At 33.7% G+C, this 19528-nt stretch overlaps 1 protein-coding gene across 3 annotated transcripts in view; it reads right to left on the bottom strand.

Annotated features, from left to right (window-relative positions):
• Window positions 1-19528, bottom strand: part of LOC145254637 (dopamine beta-hydroxylase-like) — a 479491-nt gene that overhangs the window by 858 nt on the left and 459105 nt on the right. For all 3 annotated transcript variants that reach the window (XM_080113254.1, XM_080113255.1, XM_080113257.1), the window contains 3 exons: window positions 15856-15983; window positions 2564-2717; window positions 1-676 (listed from right to left, as the gene is read on the bottom strand). The exon at window positions 1-676 is cut by the window's left edge and continues 858 nt beyond it. In XM_080113254.1, coding sequence (XP_079969380.1) covers window positions 569-676; window positions 2564-2717; window positions 15856-15983 — 390 coding nt within the window. In that variant the 3' untranslated portion in view covers window positions 1-568. The remainder of the gene's footprint in view (window positions 677-2563; window positions 2718-15855; window positions 15984-19528) is intronic.

The following is a 19528-nucleotide window of genomic DNA, read 5'->3' as shown; positions in this document are numbered from 1 at the left end:
CTCTCTCTCTCTATATATATATATATATATATATATATATATATATTACGGGCTTCTGCATATTTATCAGATAGATTACTAGATTATGGGCATCCATAAATTTAAGAGCCTCGGTAAATATATTAGATAGGTTATTTGATAAAAGACAAACACCCGGAAGAAGGAACAAGGAGAAAATACATGCTGAGAGAGGGCGAATGAAACAGCAAAGGGCGGACAACTGAGGCAATACATATGCGTCATTGTTACTTGCTGATTTCATATTATTAGACGGGGTTGGTTTTCAGAGAAGCTTATGAAAGATACAAAATGTAAATATTTTTTATAGCGTTCTGTAAGTAAAAAAAGGAAGAAAAAAAACTGATTTGCATCAAATTGTTGCGATGCGTAAAAGCTTGGTTGTCGCCCCATTTAAGTTGCGATTGAATTGGCAGAGAACTGTTTGCAAGCAACTCATTACACAATTTACATCTACAAATTTAAACTGGTCTCATATTTGTAATGAAGATTACTACGTTGGGGTCGTATTTGTCAAACTAATCCGTTCGTTGAGCTGAAGACGTGTGGGTCATACGATAACCACGTTATGTCCGTGATTGGTGACACCAGGACATTTGCGTGGGATCGGCTCCAGCGGTAATTTGATTTGTGTTTGAGGTGCACCTTCCCACCGGCCCTGCAAAGAGATAAACAAAAAAGAACTTTAAATTAAAATAATATATACTAGCAGTTCAGCCCGGCTTTGCTCGGGCCCTATGCCCTATTCATAATTTTATGTGCATATATATATATATATATATATATATATATATATATATATATATATATATATATATATATATATATATATATATATATATACTGTTTTAACAAAACCAATACTTCAAAGAATGGGTTGATAGTTACAATTGTTTCAAGACCATTCTGAAAAATTCAAACCTTATGTCGTTTGAAAATTTTCACAAGAACAGCCTTTCTTCAGACTTATTGAGTAAAAAAACACTTTAACAATAAAACATTATAGAAACCATAATTCAACTAACAATGAAATCCACTATTTGTTGCTATAAACCCATTCTTCGAAGTCTTGGTTTTTGTTAAAACAGTATATGAGTGCTCAATTATGAAATATGATAATTTTGTAGCTTAAGTCATCTATTTTTTGCTTAAAATTTATTGGTATATGAACGCTTACTGAATTATATAAAGCCAATAAAATTTGGAATACTACAAATAAGACTATATATATATATATATGAGTCAAATTTATATATATATATATATATATGTATATATAGTGGAAATGGTAATTAATAAAAACTGAAGAAAGTGCTCAATACTCTTGTAGCAATATGCGTTTTATTTTTTATTACCGTATTTTTCTGCTAAGTTACATTATTGTTTCAGCAAAAAAAAAAAAAAAAAAAAAACGGCCGAGTACCTAAAACAATAATGTAACGGTAATAAAAAATAAAACGTATATATATATACACGTATATATATATACATATATACATATATATATATATATATATATATATATATATATATATATATATATATATATATATATATATATAAATAAATTTGACTCATGTCCATGTAACCTACATCTAAAATTTTAAGTTTTAAGACCCCAAAATTGGCGGAGGAGTTTGGTAGAGTTTGCAAAGGTCAACTCTTTCAACTTTGACCTTTTGGCAGCCAAATTTCCCTACCAAATTACTCTGTCAATTTTCAGTCTAGAGACTCGAGATTTGACATAAGGGGTACTGAGATTTGGTAAAAAAGTTTTTAGTCGGTTTCCGCCAGAAATTTGGCTGTCAAAAGCCAAACGATTAGTTCAACGATTTGACCTTTGAAAACTCTACCAAACTCCTCCGTCAATTTTGGGTCTAAACACTTGAAATTTTAGCTGTAGGTAACTTGAACCTGGATAAAACTTTGTAATTTGATTTGAGAACAAAGTGATTAACGTTAAGGGGTCAAAATTGGGGTCAAAGTTGCCAAAAAATTACCTTTGCGGTGTCTACGAAATTACTCCGAAAATTTTTGGTCTAAGCGTTTGAAATCTTACGTAAAGTTTATTCACACGTAGGGCAAGTTATTGAGAGTATATAGGATCCGAGCAAAGCCCGCTGACTGAACTGCTAATATATATATATATATATATATATATATATATATATATATATATATATATATATATATATATATATATATATATATGTATGCGCATACATATATTAGCTTCGAAATGTTATGGCCTAAAAAGGTTTATTCCCCGTTTCTATGTAACTTTACTTTTTTTTTTTCAACTTAATCTAATTTATGCTCCTCTTAATCGTATAGAGCCGTTTTATCTTAATAGGTTTGTCTTATCATTGAAAATTTACTTTTCAGCTTAATTTTATTACTATATCTATCTATCTATCTATTAATCTATCCGTCTGTCTATCTAAATATATATATATAAAGAGAGAAAAATAAAGAGAGAGAAAGAGAGAGAGAGAGAGAGAGAGAGAGAGAGAGAGAGAGAGAAATTAATCAAAGATGCACTTACAGGAAATCTTGTTCCGTCCGACTGGTTGCATTGCATAGACAATGGCGATGTCTTAAAGAGATTGTCCAGTAAATGAGATGTGAGCGGTGTCCAGCGGATCGAGTAGAAATTATCGCGATAACCCTTCTTCATTGATGTCTTATCACCATCCCATCTGAAAAACAATCAACAACAAAATATATAAAATCTTCATCTAAAAAACATAATTTAAATAGATGCTCAACTCTCTCTCTCTCTCTCTCTCTCTCTCTCTCTCTCTCTATATATATATATATATATATATATATATATATATATGATGAGAATAATCGAAATAATATTTCGACAAAATAGAGAAATAAAAAGGAATAAACCGAGTTATGTGTTCATCAAAGTTTCGTCTTTATCTCGAGACTTCCTCTGGATAAATGAGGAAGTCTCGAAATAAAAACGAAACGTTTATGAACACATAACCCGGTTTGTTCCTTTTTATTTCTCTCTCTCTCTCTCTCTCTCTCTCTCTCTCTTTCTCTCTCTCTCTCTCTCTCTCTCTCTCTCTATATATATATATATATATATATATATATATTGATTGATTGTTGGAGAGCTATTGGCTACACATTAGCAAACGTGTTTCAATGACCCCCTAGCAGGGAAAATCACCTCATCAGGCCAAAAACCATCCACGAAACTTTCAATAAAGACCATCCCTTTATATTAAAGTCAACTTTACAGGGTTGAACCATTCTAAAAAGAAAGAGGGGTACTAACAACCTGTATCAAAACAAATATAACCTATTCACAAATAATGTTAGAGTTTTCAAGGTATAATTCTGAAGCAAATTTATTATAAGTTTGCATTAAATTTTCTAGCTCCAACCATTAAAATTATAATTGTTTTTCGTTTATTTTGTTAATACGGATTTTTAGAACTATTACTCCAATATCAGAGCAATCAATAAATTAAACTAAGGTTTTTTATTCCCACTTAAAAAAGATACTGTCAAGAATTGTAAATGTCAACTGAATTAAAGGAATAAATTATAAGAGGGTACACATCAAGAACTTTGGAATATAGAATTTTGTCATTAATTCACTATATTGCTCTGTAATTACATTGAGCTTCTTAAGTAAGGATCGGTACATATTATAAGGAAATAAAATATATTTCCACAGATATATATATATATATATATATATATATATATATATATATATATATATATATATACTAGCATTTCAGCCCGGCGTTGGCTAGCATTGCCCGGCTTTGCCCGGCTTTGCCCGGGTGTGTATGTTGAGCAAAAAAAAAAAAAAAAAGTGGTAGTAGGAAGGCCGGCTCGAACCGGTACCACAAAGGAGGAAAAGAACGGGGTAAAACCTAACGTTTATGCTGTTACGACCACCGCCAAACCGGAACCGACATTTTTTAAAATTAAGGATAGACAATCTAAAGAAGAGGATAACTTTAAAACATATCGGCGGAAAAAGTACCCCCCCCCGAAGATAAGTGCCTAGTTGAGGGTGAAGGAATTAATGTTTTTAGCCAATTTTTCGATATTTGTCGTATTAAAGGTCGAACTTTAAAACGATACTGATCTTGGTAAAATCCGTCGCCTCTATTGAAAGTTTAAGGCAGACATGCAAACAGACATACATACATACATTTATATATTGGTAACTAAAAATTTTCGACCCAAACTGATGAAAAAGCTTGCCCTATCTCTGAATACCCTTCATGTAAAATTTCAAATATTTAGACCAGAAATTGTCTGAGTAATTTGGAAGAGACCGCAGAGGTCAATTTTTTTAAACCTTGACCCCTATTATGACCCCTTAAAATTTATTGTTTTGGGCTCAAATCAAGTTATTTAGATCCATGTCCAAGGAACCTATATCTAAAATCTCAAGTGCGTAGACCCAAAATTGTCGGAGGAGTTTAGTAGAGTTCTCAAAGGTCAAATCGTTGAACCCCTTAATCGCCAAATTTCTGGCCAAAAGCCGATCACATCGATTTTCCCAAATCTCAGTACGCTGTATATCAAATTTCGAGTCTGTAGACTAAAAATTGACAGAGTTATTGCGTAGGGAAATGTACACAGACACAGACAGACACAGACACACACACACGTTCACTTATATATATATATATATATATATATATATATATATATATATAATATTTATAATTAATACTTTTCTTTTATATCCACAGACACTAGTGTTTTATGCTTACTCAATCATCAGTGTAAGATGATAATTCCCGCCGGTCGGGAAATTCGAATCCACCTACGAAACCATCTTTGACTCCATTTTTTCTAAGGCTCTACTTTCGGGTCACCAAACTATTGCAATGAGTATGAATGGAATGCAGGACAAATAACGCCCAATTCAGGTGTGTGTGTATGTGTGTGTGTGTGTGTGTATGTGTGTGCATGTGCGTGTGTGTGTATGTGTGTGTGCGTATGTGTGTGTGTGTATGTGTGTGTGTGCGCGCGCGTATGTGCATTGTATTGCAAAAGATCAGAACAACATCGGTACCACCGGTTTCAAATACAAAGAAAGCGATTTGCTCTTATTTGCCGGACTTTCTGCAACCTACGTCTAATGGCCTCAGGGCCATTTCTCAGGGAAGTAAACATGACAGCGGCAGAAAAGAGCCAGATAAAGGATACGAATTCTAGGATCCCTTTGGATTTAAAACCGATGGTACCACTGTTGTTATGATCTTCTGTAATATATATATATATATATATATATATATATATATATATATATATATATATATATATATATATATATATGATTAGTTTTTTTGGAAAAAGAATTCCAGCAGAGTGCTCAATTAAAAGGAAAATCCAAATTTTAAGAGCGTACTTATAGAGGAGACGAATATTGGCTGAAGAGAGCTCGATAAGGATACCTTAAACAGGCCTTATTATCGGGCTTGAAACCGACGGTACCAATGACCTGTCTCAACTAACAACTTTCTGTACACAAAATATATATATATATATATATATATATATATATATATATATATATATATATATGAGGATAAATTATACGATATTTCATAAAATGATATGATGTAGACACAAGATGTATGAAAAAAGACAGCAGTAAAAACAAATAAGGCACAGGAATAAATCATCCAAAGCGAAAACTTTACTGATTTCGTTTGGATCATTTGACGTTTTTTTTTGGGGGGGGGGGCAGGGGAGGGAATATCGCCTTTTCACTTTTTCTCAAGATGCGAAAGAAATCGGTAAAATTTTGGTGTTGATGATTTATTCCCGTGTTTAATTTGTTTTTCTTTTTATTGTTACACACAAACACACACGCGTGCATACGCACAAACAAAACCGAACACAAACACACATAGACACACGCAAACGCACACAAAACCACACACAAACACACATGCACACTCATATAGGCGCACGCACAAACTCACACACATACACAACACACAAACACGCACAAACACACACTCTAACACACAAACGCACACACATACACTTAAACACAGACACACATACACACTCTAACACACACAAACACACACACATACATACACACAAACACACATATACACACGAAAACACATAAACGCATACACATACACACTGGATCACACACATAGACACAAACACACACATGCACATACCCAAATACACACAAACATAACACGTATATATGTATACACCATCATTCCTACTGTCAAAAGATTTCTGATTCGGATTTTTTTATTGTCCACCTACTTTTGGCTCACCGTGTATATACTTCCTCATAATCTTAAGAACATCTCTCTCTCTCTCTCTCTCTCTCTCTCTCTCTCTCTCTCTATATATATATATATATATATATATATATATATATATATATATATATATATATATATATACAAGGGACCGACAATATTTTTCGGACACTTTAGTATTCGACTTTCCGAGTACCATAGAGTGGCGAAATTCCTTCAATAGAATAGCATAGACATATAAATACAATACCTGTAATGAAAATGGAAGAAAATCGATTAAATAAGAAAAAATATTTAATTTTCATCATTTTTTACAAAACACACGCAACATTATTTTTCGGACATCGTTGAAAAACTGTTAATAGTCTGTAATATCACGTTTCTTCTCAATAACTTTTATCAATCTCTCTTCATAATGATCAAACATATGCATAATAACATCTCTACGTGTTTCTATTAGTTGTTTTTTGGCATCTAGTATTCGTTCCCATAGTTGAGCCGCTTTCGTTATTTCAGGTCCATCATAGACAAAGTCCGCAAGCATTTCCCAAACATTTTCCATTAAATTTAGATCTGGGCTTTTTGCAGGCCATTCCAAAGTAATCATATTCACTTCAGCCATCCATTCTTTCATGAGTTTTGACACATGGATGCTGCAATTTTCTTGCTGTGGAACGAAATCATTCTCCAGCTCTCTTCTTATCCTTGGTAGGGATTTCTCGTCCAGCAACTGTTTGTAGCTTTCGCTGTTCTATCGTCCTTTCAACCACTCCAACCATATATTTCATTAGCAAAGATCATACCCCAAACCATAACTCTTCCTCCTCCCATCTGTCGCTTGTTCAGTACAACAACTTTTCGACCAAGTACACCATCCATCGGGCCCATCAAACTTGAAGCGCTTCTCATCAGTATATATAAACTTCTTAAAGTCAACATGCTTTGTTAACCACCTTTTAGCATTCCCAAGTCTTGCTCCTTTGTGTTTCTTTGTGTGTGTAATTTTTTCTTAGCCTTTGCATACTTCAAACCAATCCTATGCAGCGTTCTTTGTACTGTTCGGACATTTACATCCAATTTACGTTTCTCCTTCACTTGTCTTGCTGTAACTTTTTTTCCAGATGTCAAAAGCCGTGTCACAGTCCTCTTCATTCTCTTTTCAGTCCTCTTGCCAATTGATCTTTTCCGTCCTCTCTTCTTATTCCGCTCAGAATTTTTTTCCGATGTATTCGACCGTTGATTTCGACAGCTTCAAATCCATGGCCATCCTTCTGATGCTGAGGCCATCTTCCCGCTTCTTCCGTGCCAAACAAACGACTTCTTTTGAATGCATTTTACCTCATTAAACTTAATTGTTTTGCCAGTAGAATAGAACAGATAATTGATTCTAATGATGACAGCTAAGTGTACAAGCAGAAAATTTGTACACAGCAATATATACATGAACATATCTCTAAATAAAATAGGATTTTTTGTCATGTACGAAAAATAGTGTCGCGCAAGTTTTCGCAAAAATCGCAAACAACTAAAATTATCAAAGCCAAACTAAAAAAATATTACTACGTACTTATAATCTGAAAATTTTTGGCACTAGTAACCACCTTGAAGTACTTTTTCCAACGTGTCCAAAAAATATTGCTGGGCCTCTGTGTATCTATCTATCTATCTATCTATCTATCTATATATATATATATATATATATATATATTACAAAATATCCTGCGCCGTATAACTGGACCTCCACTGCCTTGTGGGCAAAGGTTCTTTTAACCAAAGGCTAAGGGTGAGATAATCCTGACAGAAACCTCCAGAGGAGCTTAGGTCCTGTCAGCAGCGGCATACCTGACCCACCGGCGTGTGGAGTATGCTTTGGTGCCTAGCAACCTAAGTCCCAGTCATGGATCAAATGGCATGGTGGGTGGAGAGGGCTCCCGTAAGCGGTGGTGAAGGCAACCTCTTTAGGAGAAAGAAAACCCTGATATAAAACCTGCGGCGACTGCTGCTTCCAATGATGTTGATTTGCTCTTCTGGTTGGTTCAATGTGGCAGTTGTTTAGAGAGTGGGATTGTCTCAGCGCAAAATCTTTCCTCACTATAAAAAGCTTCAAGCATAGGCATTACTTGATATGCAATGGAATACACACTTTGCACTCAGTGTGTATCTTAATAACAAAAAGGCTGGCTGTAGCCTAAAACGGCAAACGGACATTCAATGATGACTGATGCAGATATGGGCGTGAATGGCAATAAAGGCTTTGAAACTTCCAGGGTTTGGCCTGGTAAGTGGTCGGGGCACCACAGCTTGGACCCGGTCATCAGTGGATGTGCTGGACTATAGAAGGTTCATAGAGGTGACCGTCTGGCACATGCTGCTAGTTGCACTTATGTTTGCGTTTTTTGAGCCAGAGATATATTAAGTAATAGCAATACTGTAGAACGAGTTGCTGCCATCATATATATATATATATATATATATATATATATATATATATATATATATATATATATAGATGTGTGTTTCTTATTTCGACTAACTTGAGTTTTTTAATATGAGATAATATGTATCTATATCTATCTATCTATCTATCTATCTATCTATATATATATTTATATTTTTCTGTCTCTCTATCTATCTCTTTTTTTACACATGCACATACATCATACATACACACACACATACACACACATATATGTTTTATATATATGTATGTATGTATAAACACTGTTCGCCAGATCATAATGAGTTAATCGCATCACCAACCACGAGATCGACTGGCTTGATTATTATCGATTGGAAAAGACTCATTAGAGAGACGTCTCTGATCAGTTGGACACGCTACGTAAAGTACAGCATTGGCCTTTCTGACAAAAACAACGCGGTCAAATGAAAACTTGGCTAACTACTACGAGTCTTGAGCTGGAGCAAATCCCCAAACGCCGACAATTTGTGAACTCCGTCATTGGAAAAGAGATTGGCTCGACATTGTCACAAAAGATGCGATAAACAAGTGTTTTTTTTTTAGATTAGAATAAGTCATGGTCTGGCTAAGTCTTCTTTTGTGAAGAGCCAGCTTAATCTACCTGGGATGATTTTCGCATAAAAAGATGAGGATGAAATATATTCGATGTGCCCTAAATATTCGGCGTAATCACGTTGACACAACGATTCTCGTCAGATCACCGAAGTTAAGCAGCGCCGAGCTTGATCATTACTAAAATGGGTGACCAATTTGGGAATTCCAGGCGTTGTATGTAGGAGGAACGTCGACACCTCTCTGCAAGAGTTGCAAAAACCTAATGTCGTCATCTCCCCTGACGGGGATATACATGCGACTGGTGATCGCTTGTGAATTTCATACTTCCATGAAAATTCCTCCTTTGGAGGAAGCCAGTTAAACCCGAATAGGGTTAGTGCCGACCGACCGATGTGACCAACCCTTAGATGGGCAACGGCTTAGAAGATACTTTATTTTCTCGGTGAATGGTGAGTAATTATTTAAAAAAACAAACACTTCCTCTTGCAGCAAGGTTAATACATGGAAAAATCTACCTCCGTATATGGGATTGGAGGATGAATCTCCTTGCTACTTCGGCTTTTTGGTTGGTGGGTTGTTTTTGTTTTACGGCATATCAACCTTTTTCAGGTTATTTAATGCCGAATCTAGTTATTTTGAAGAACGATTTTTAATGGAATATATTTGTTTGTTTTTTTAAAGTCGGATTCTATTTAACCCATAGTTGGGACCCTAACAGGTACTACCACTCCGGGTCAGAGTGGACCTGGGAGCAATGGCAATTAAAGGGTGGCTCCACACTCCCCAAGGCCCGCAAGGTGGGGCCTCACCATCGGATATAGTGTTAGGTCATATCCAGGACCTCGGCTTTTTGGAGACTGAGTAGAAAGTACCAGTCAAGAATCTATTTTTCAGCCCCACAGGTGATGCGCCATTTACCTGCCCCTCTAACTGTCGGACTGAGGTATGCCGCTTGGGTATTACCTAGGATGTCCACCCTTCAGCCCTTGCACCCGGCTTACGAATGGGGCAACTTTATCGCTTGTTGTCAGGGAATTCCGATGAGGATGCCAAGGCAGAGTTTGCTAGGCCAGAGTGCCCCTACTTTAGCGCTACTGTTTGGGCATCCCTACTTTCTGACCTTGTGTCACATCATGCTGTAGTGGACAGCATGTAAATATCTACCATGACAGGTTATAAACTAGCCTGGATCATCGGTATTCCCCGGTTGGACAATGTCGTACGATCGGCAATAATCATCAGATATGTTAAAGAAAAAAAGAAACTGTCTCCATGTCTGAGGTGATTCAACTAAGAGCAAGCTTTCTCTCCATGACAAAGTACAAAATCTACTTCACAATCTAGTGGGGCACGATCTCTTCCTTTCCATATATCTTGTTTGTTACAGAAGAACCATTGCTAGTATTTCTCTGCTCTATCATTATTTTATTTGTAAGTGTTGAACTGAACTCAAATCTCTAAATTCTCCCAATGTGAAACATTCATTGGAAGAACACGTCCAATTGCCACAAATTGCAAAAGAAAAACAAAAAAAACAAACAAACAAACAAAACAAAAAAAAAACCCAAATAACTTTTCTTTCCTCGTGTACCTAAAATCAAACGGAAGTTGCAGGAAGAGAATTTTTTTTTCCAAAACTTCCTATCTGTTGAATACATTGTCACCCGACTGTTTGCTAGCAGACTATACTATTGTTGTCATCAATTCCAATATCAATAAACACTTGTGGAGCAGCTATCTTACGTAATATCATGTTGCTTTGTATATCTATCGTTTTCAATCCTTTCATAATATTGTTCGTCATTCGACATGTAATGTTGTACACGATCACACACGTGTTAACATGTAGACACTGTCGCAAGGAAACCAAGATAAGAAAAATATCCGACTCTTTTTTTTTCATTTGAACAACAGAACATTTATTTACTTTCCTGTCCGGCCATGTTTTGCCGGCTATGTTTTTTCCTATCGCTCTCAGCTCACACGTGTGTCACAGGTCTATCTCTGTCCATCTAACGTGATCCTCGTCTTTAATGTTATCATTGGTTTGCGCACGCGTTCTTCTTTTTATAATCTTTTTCCTTGCCTTGACGTCATCTTGGATCTAACTCGGTCATTTGCATACAGCTGTCATACGCGCATCCGCACTCGATTACAAACTGGCAATCTCATTAACCCTTATTTTCAAGTGGTTTTAGACCTTGATAAGAAGTATTCGGAACAGAATCTCGAAGGCATATATCTTTATCTCTATACTTAATGAAAGATGTTGATCTCCTCCTCCTCCTATATATATATATATATATATATATATATATATATATATATATATATATATACGAGGGTGAATCCAAAAGTTTTAAGACAAGTGATATAAGTTCAATCTAAATGAAAATAGAGCAACAAAACAAGGTTTAATTGCACTACTGATTACTTAACAACAAATTTGACAAGTTACAGCATTCTAAATCTTTTACTCTTTTTTTTTTCAGATAATATTTTATAATATTAACTTTTTGACGGTCCTAAATGAGCCAATTTAAAGTTCGTGCAAACATTAAATTTCTAACAAAACTGGAATGGAAACCGACGGAAATCATTAAAGCTCTACAAAATGTTTATGGAGACTCGTCACCTTCTAGAACTGTTGTTTATCGTTGGATCAGACGATTCAAGGATGGTAGGAATGATCTTCAAGATGACCAAAGAGAAAGTAGGCCTTCAACATCAAAAAAATGCTCAAAACATCGAGCTTGTCATGAATCTTGTTGAAGAAGATCGGAGAATAACAGTGAATGAGATTGCTAAGGAGCTTGACATTTCATTTGGGTCAACCTTTTCAATTCTGAAAGAAGATCTTGGTCTGAGTAAGCTTTCTGCTCGTTGGGTGCCTAAAGCGTTGCAGCAGAATCAGTTGAATCTGAGATCAGATCTTTCATTGGCTCTTCTGACTAGAATTGAAGCAAATGAGGCAAACTTTTTTGAACGGGTCATAACCGGTGGTGAAACATGGATTTACCTGTACGATCCTGAAAGCAAAGTTCAGTCTAAACAATGGTTACCAAGAGGATCAGCAGGCCCTATCAAGTTCAAAGCAGAAAGGTCAGCTCAAGAAATAATGGCAACTGTTTTTTGGGATAAAGATGGAATCGTTTTATTAGATTTTCTTGAAGGACAGAAAACTATCACCGCAAGCTATTACGAAGGAGTTTTGAGAAAGCTGAAGACTTCATTGGCTAAGAAACGATGAGGAAAGCTCCATCGTCAAATTCTGTTCCATCATGACGACGCTCCAGCACACACGGCCAAGACTGTAAGAACAATTTTACGCGAGTTTCGCTGGGAAATCCTTTCACACCCTCCCTATAGTCCTGATTTAGCGCCTAGTGATTGCTTCCTATTTCCAAAACTGAAGGAACATTTGAAAGGAATAAGATTTCAATCCATAAATGAAGCAAAGAAAGAGGTGTGACCTGGTTCACTAGACAAGTTCCAGAATTTTATGAAGAAGGAATTTATCGATGGAAACATCGCTTACAGAAGTGTATTGAGTTAGGCGGATCGTATGTAGAAAAATAAAGTTTTCAACTTCTATAAATAAAGTTTTTCTTCAATTTGTCTCAGAACTTTTTGATTTACCCTCGTATATAACATTATGGAAATATAAACATAGACGCCACATATAAATTCAATATAATCACCCTATCCGCTAATATTTGCTGCGCGTTTTCTGAATATTATCAGTCGATTTTATTCAATATCGTAAATTTTTATAATAGTTCCGGCGAGAGTCACTCTCTGAAGAAAGTCACATTTACAGGTGGTAACAGGATACTTACCCAGTCATTATTATACCCTATCTATCTCCCAGTTTACACCGTTACAAAATATTTCACAGAGTTCACACGTCCGTGATTATTTCATATATTTTTATTTGCAATTAGCTAATGCCTATTCAGTATGTAAATAATGAACCCTCCCCTCTGTTTCGTTTTTGTTACATCCATCAATTTTATTGACCGTTAAGATTCATTCCATAGTTAATGAGATGTAATTTCTTAATAGTTTCAGAATAAATTTTCGTATTTATTTGCTTCGATACGTCCTAAGATGGCTACCTAAGCAAATAAGCAATACTGAGTATTTTATGAAATAATCTTTTTTTTTAAAATCTTTTTCTGTCATTATATTGCCATGTATTTTTTCGTTCTAATCAAAAATGTCTTTTTTTCCTGATGAGTATACGCACGAGAAAATTTGATATTGACCTAATAGTGATTGTTTCTGCATAACGAAACGGATCTGTAAAAAAAGTGTATCCAAATTTTAGTATGCCAAAAGAGCTGTTTGGTAAGATAAATATTTGAATCTTGGAATGTAGCTATGCAATTATTCAGAGAATAAACGAATGTAGCTATGCAATTATTCAGAGAATAAACGAATGTAGTTATGCAATTATTCAGAGAATAAACGAATGTAGCTATGCTGTTATTCTTTTATGATCTGTTTTTATATTAAACAAACATTGAGCTTCTAAAAGAAAGAGTGAAATAATATAATTCAAAAAGCATAGTTTACACACAAAAAGATGTGTGTGTGTGTGTGTGTGTGTGCTTATTTTACTTCCATAGAAGTTCTCAGAAATCAATGGGACTCACTACCTGTCTACTAATATATCTAGTCTGGTGGAGTATCCAGCTTCATGCTATTACTTGAGGCAACATCACCTGGAAAAAGTGCACCATTACTCGTAAAAGCTAATGTAAGTTAGCCATAGTAAGGAGATCATATTTGGGCAGCGAATACTATGTGATTTTGAACATTTAGTCAGGGTTTACTTCTATGGAAAAAGTATCCTCATGCCAGGTTGTTCTGACAAACCCCTTGTACAGAGAGACCTTAGACACTCGAGGACAGTGTCTAGTAGGCATTCAAGTTCTCTCCTGTAGCATTTCGTCATTGTTCTTTCTAGTAATTGTCTGTATTTTTGAGATGAGGTGTTTTCATTGATTGAGATTGTCGGACTGACTTCCTCATCTTGGTTGTTATTGTCACAACGTTTCGACCGTTTTGCCCTCCGGCCTTCGTCAGGTGTTTTGTATCGAACAGGGGAACCGTTTGCTTCTATAATGACTGGTATGATTGATACCTTCTTAAGATTCCAGTTTCTTTTCATGTCGTACATACGTTATTGGTATTTTGTTATTTTCTCCCTCTCTGCTCTGTTAAGACCAGCATCATTAGTGACGCTTACTTCAACTAGGGTTGCCACATTCTCCTTTTTGTCCTATATAACTATGTGTGTATTGAAATCACTCGAGACAAGGTATGAATCCATTTGATAAAAAAGTGCTAAAAATATATTCGTTCACATTCAAAAACACGTTAAAAATACGTGTTTGATAGATACATTCCGACCTAGAAGTAGTAATTCTTCTCCCTTTGTCAGAAACAATTACTCACGAAATATGAGGACTAAAGGACATAATTATGAGGTTGTTGAACATAAGCTCAAGATCCACCGAATCTAAATTAATGCAAATCTGAAATGTTTGTATCTATATTAATGCCCTCTAGAAAATATTTTAAAATTCGTCAAAGTAACTGAAATTTCGGTAATATTCATTTATCGATATATAAAACGAAATTTCACAAAATTCAGAGGTAACTTAATTTCGTGCTATTACTTGAGGTAACAAGTTTGCATAAAACTAAATATAAACTAAATATTGTACACATTATATTCCCTTATGCTTAATAACATTGTTCCAAAATTAAATAGTTCGAGAAGTAACTTAGTTTCCACGAAGCACTTCTTCTCAACATATTGTCTCATTTGCATAGAACTAAAGTAAACTAAATATATGCCCACATTATCTCCACTTACGCATAGTAGCCGTGTTCCAAAATTCATTAGCTTGGGAGGTAACTTAGTTTCCATGAAAGGCTTCTCCCAACACGTTGCTTCATTTGCATAAAACTAAATTAAAGGAAATATAGTTCACATTTTAGCCCCTTGCGCATATCAGCTGTGTTCTAAAATTCATTAGTTTAGGAGTGAATCTTGTACCCACAGATTATATACTATAAACATATACACGCAATATATAATCATATATACTATAAACATATACACGCAATATATAATCATATATACTATAAACATATACACGCAATATATAATCATATATACTATAAACATATACACGCAATATATAATCATATATACTATAAAACTATACACGCAATATATAATCATATATACTATAAACATATACACGCAATATATAATCATATATACTATAAACATATACACGCAATATATAATCATATATACTATAAACATATACACGCAATATATAATCATATATACTATAAACATATACACGCAATATATAATCATATATACTATAAACATATACACGCAATATATAATCATATATACTATAAACATATACACGCAACGAATGTGAAATGGATAAGGATATACTATTTCTGATATATGGTTTTACTTACCTTTTCATGAAATTCAACCATTTATCGATCGCTTTCGTTTCAATTGAACTTTTGCAAACCTCCAGATTACAAAGCGGATAATAATGAAGATAACTCACACACATTTCATCGCTTATAGCAAATCCACCCTGAAATAAAACAGAGAAGAGTGACTTATAAGACTTGGCATGGCCTTTTCACTAAGAGCAAAGTGTAGTACCTGTTCTGATATTACTCTTCATCTTTTCTGTCCTCGATCAATGAACGAGGAATCTTTCTCGACTGAGGCGTATTTTATTGTTTGCCCCAAATTTTTAGAGACCTGTGTTTGCCTTTATATTATAAACCATATACAGCATAATCACGTTGAAACTTCGGTCCCCGTTATATATATATATATATATATATATATATATATATATATATATATATATATATTTATTTATTTATTTATTTATAAAATGTATATAGCGATTAAGCTACACTGAATATTCCGCGTTTCATCCACTATGGCGATTAAGCTACACTGAATATTCCGCGTTTCATCCACTCTAGGCGCACAAGCCTGAAGGTCCTAGAGTGGATGAAACGCGGAATATTCAGTGTAGCTTAATCGCCATATATATTTTATAACTTACTAACTAGCTCTACCTACGTATTGAGCACTTTTGAAGTAAATACTTAAAGTTTACGCATAAATCTATACTTTCATATATTAATTTTATGTGAGTAAATTAAGTAGCTATATATATATATAACTTATATATATATATAAATATATATATAACTCATATATATATATATATATATAAATATATATATAACTCATATATATATATAAATATATATATAACTCATATATATATAAATATATATATATAACGCATATATATATAAATATATATATAACTCATATATATAAATATATATATATAACTCATATATATAAATATATATATATAACTCATATATATATATAAATATATATATATAACTCATATATATATAACTCATATATATATATATAACTCATATATATATATATAACTCATATATATATATATAACTCATATATATATATAGCTCATATATATAGCTCATATATATATAACTCATATATATATATATATATATATAGCTCATATATATATATATAACTCATATATATATAACTCATATATATATATATATAACTCATATATATATATAACTCATATATATATATATATATATATATATATATATATATATATATATATATATATATATGTACATGACTCATTTTTCTTAAATCAGTCTTGACAGCTGTGTTTTAAAATCTCTCCATTTCTTTTTTCTACGCATAATTTATCTTTCTTTTAATCATATTATTTGAACTCATTCCCTTTTTTCCTTGTACTCATTTGTGAATTATTCCACGGGATTCTGCCTTTTGGATTATTTTGAACCATCTTCCATTAACACGATTCCTTTCAATTTTACCTGTGGATTTACTTTTGGATTTTACCGTTATTGGATATTTTATCCTTCATCAGACCATCCATTCCCGTGAAATCACCGTTTTCCTTCCCCTATTCCTTCTGCTTCACTATTTTTTACCAATTAAGATCTATGAGTTACTTGTAGTTTCATTAAATACTTTTGCAAGCAAAATCCGATCCCGCATTTTGCTAATCCCAACCCTCTGATGAAAAGGAAAATATTTCTTCGAAACTTCGCGGATTAAGGACTATCCACTTATTTTGTGTTTCCTTTTTGAAATTAAATATGTTTTTAACTCTTTTTCAAAGTATTTTTTTAAGTGATTTATTAACTACTTGTTTTATATATACTCGCCGTCTTGCTTAGAATATATATTTCTAAATGACCTATTCATTATATTATTTAATTGGAATGTTTATTGAGATGAGTATTATTTATTCATTTATTTATTGCGGACTGTTATCCTCATCTTTTTAGTTGTTGTTTCACGACGTTTCGGACAACTATTCCTCTGGCCTTCGTCAGGGGGTAACCACAATGGGGTAGGAACTCCGAATCTCCTAACTGCATCCTCAGCAATTACTGCCTTCCATAGTTGTTGTCGTCTCACCACCAACTAAGCCCCTCGCCGGCTTTGAAAAGGAGTGAAACCGCTATCTTCAGACAATGTTCTCGGTTCCAGGTGAAATGTAAATGAATAAATACTCATATGAAATAATTGAGCTTGTTCAGTACTAAAGTAAGTGACCATTTGGGAATACCAGGTGCTGTATGTGCTCTCCACTTATTTCGCCATTGTTTCCAGTCATCTAACACTTCTCATTGCCACTGGACTCAAGCAGTGCTGATTCAAGAGAGGTGTGGTTAGAGATTGCGCAATTTTTGCCTCACAATTACACACGCAGCTACCTTTACAGGGAGTATCCATTACTTCTTGAAACGGAACGGAGGCATCGACGATTAAAGACTAAGCCTGTGTCAGTTTCGAATTCTGTTTGGCCATCGGCATTTCTGTAACTAACAGTGTGTGCCTTTATGTTTCCTCCCTCGAGCTATGGGTTAAATAGAAGGATAAACCAGACTCTCAAGCTTTCTCTAGAAACTAGTCTAGTAAAAAGAAAAATGTAGAATGACACCAGATTTTCTCTGCTATCCCAGCATTGCTTTGAATGACTGAGAGCGAGAAAGAGAAAGTATGGATGCATGTACACCATTCTTCCATTTTTGGATTAAATAGTAGACTAAACCTTCAAGCCTTGCTAGTGCAATTAGTTTAGGAGAAGGAAACTTTTTTTTTGAATAATGGCAGTATCCCAACATTGTTTTCATTGTCCCTGGACTTCTCTTTAGTACTGGAATCAAAATAGTGTCGACCCCGGAGAAAAGAAAGCAATTACGAATCTAAGTTTGGAAAGAAAGAGACATTATTTCTCTAAATTATCACAAAAACATATATGTTTATTATATTATATATATATATATATATATATATATATATATATATATATATATATATATATATATATATATATATATATATATATATACTGTATATGTGTATATATTATATATATACATGCATATATATGTATATATACATGCATATATATACATGCATATATATATATGTATATATATATCACTTTCACTACACCGATGAAAACTGAAGGATCGGTCGAAAATTATGTACTTGTAAAACAAGTTTTTTAATTATTTTTCATAATATTATTTTGTATTCCTGCACGTCACCAATTGAAAACGAATAAAGAAAAGTTATAATCTTTTATACTTTTCGTATTCTTTTTTATACATTTCCATTCATATATATATATATATATATATATATATATATATATATATATATATGTATGTATATACATATGTATATATATGTATGTATATATATGTATATATATATATATGTATGCATATATATATGTCTGTATATATATATATATGTATATATATGTATATTTCTGTGTTTGTATATGGGTATTGGGGTAGAGAGGGCTCCCGTAAGCCGTGGTCAAGGCAACCTTTCTAGGAGAAGCAAATCGCTGATTTAAAAAACCATAAAGCGGAAGACAAGTACCCACATTAAGCTGGTCTGCAATTTAATTTGTTGCTGGCTACCTTGCCCTTGCTTGTTGCTGGATCTCAACATTTTGGACCGAAAGAGAGACTTAGCTGTCGTACAAAGCTAAGACTCCGT

The sequence above is a fragment of the Euprymna scolopes genome, chromosome 30 (assembly GCF_053919585.1).
Source record: "Euprymna scolopes isolate OS-2025 chromosome 30, ASM5391958v1, whole genome shotgun sequence".
NCBI classification, from domain to species: Eukaryota; Metazoa; Mollusca; class Cephalopoda; order Sepiida; family Sepiolidae; genus Euprymna; species Euprymna scolopes.
Note: the sequence above shows the minus strand (reverse complement) of the source record. Positions and strands in the feature narration are given on the sequence as shown.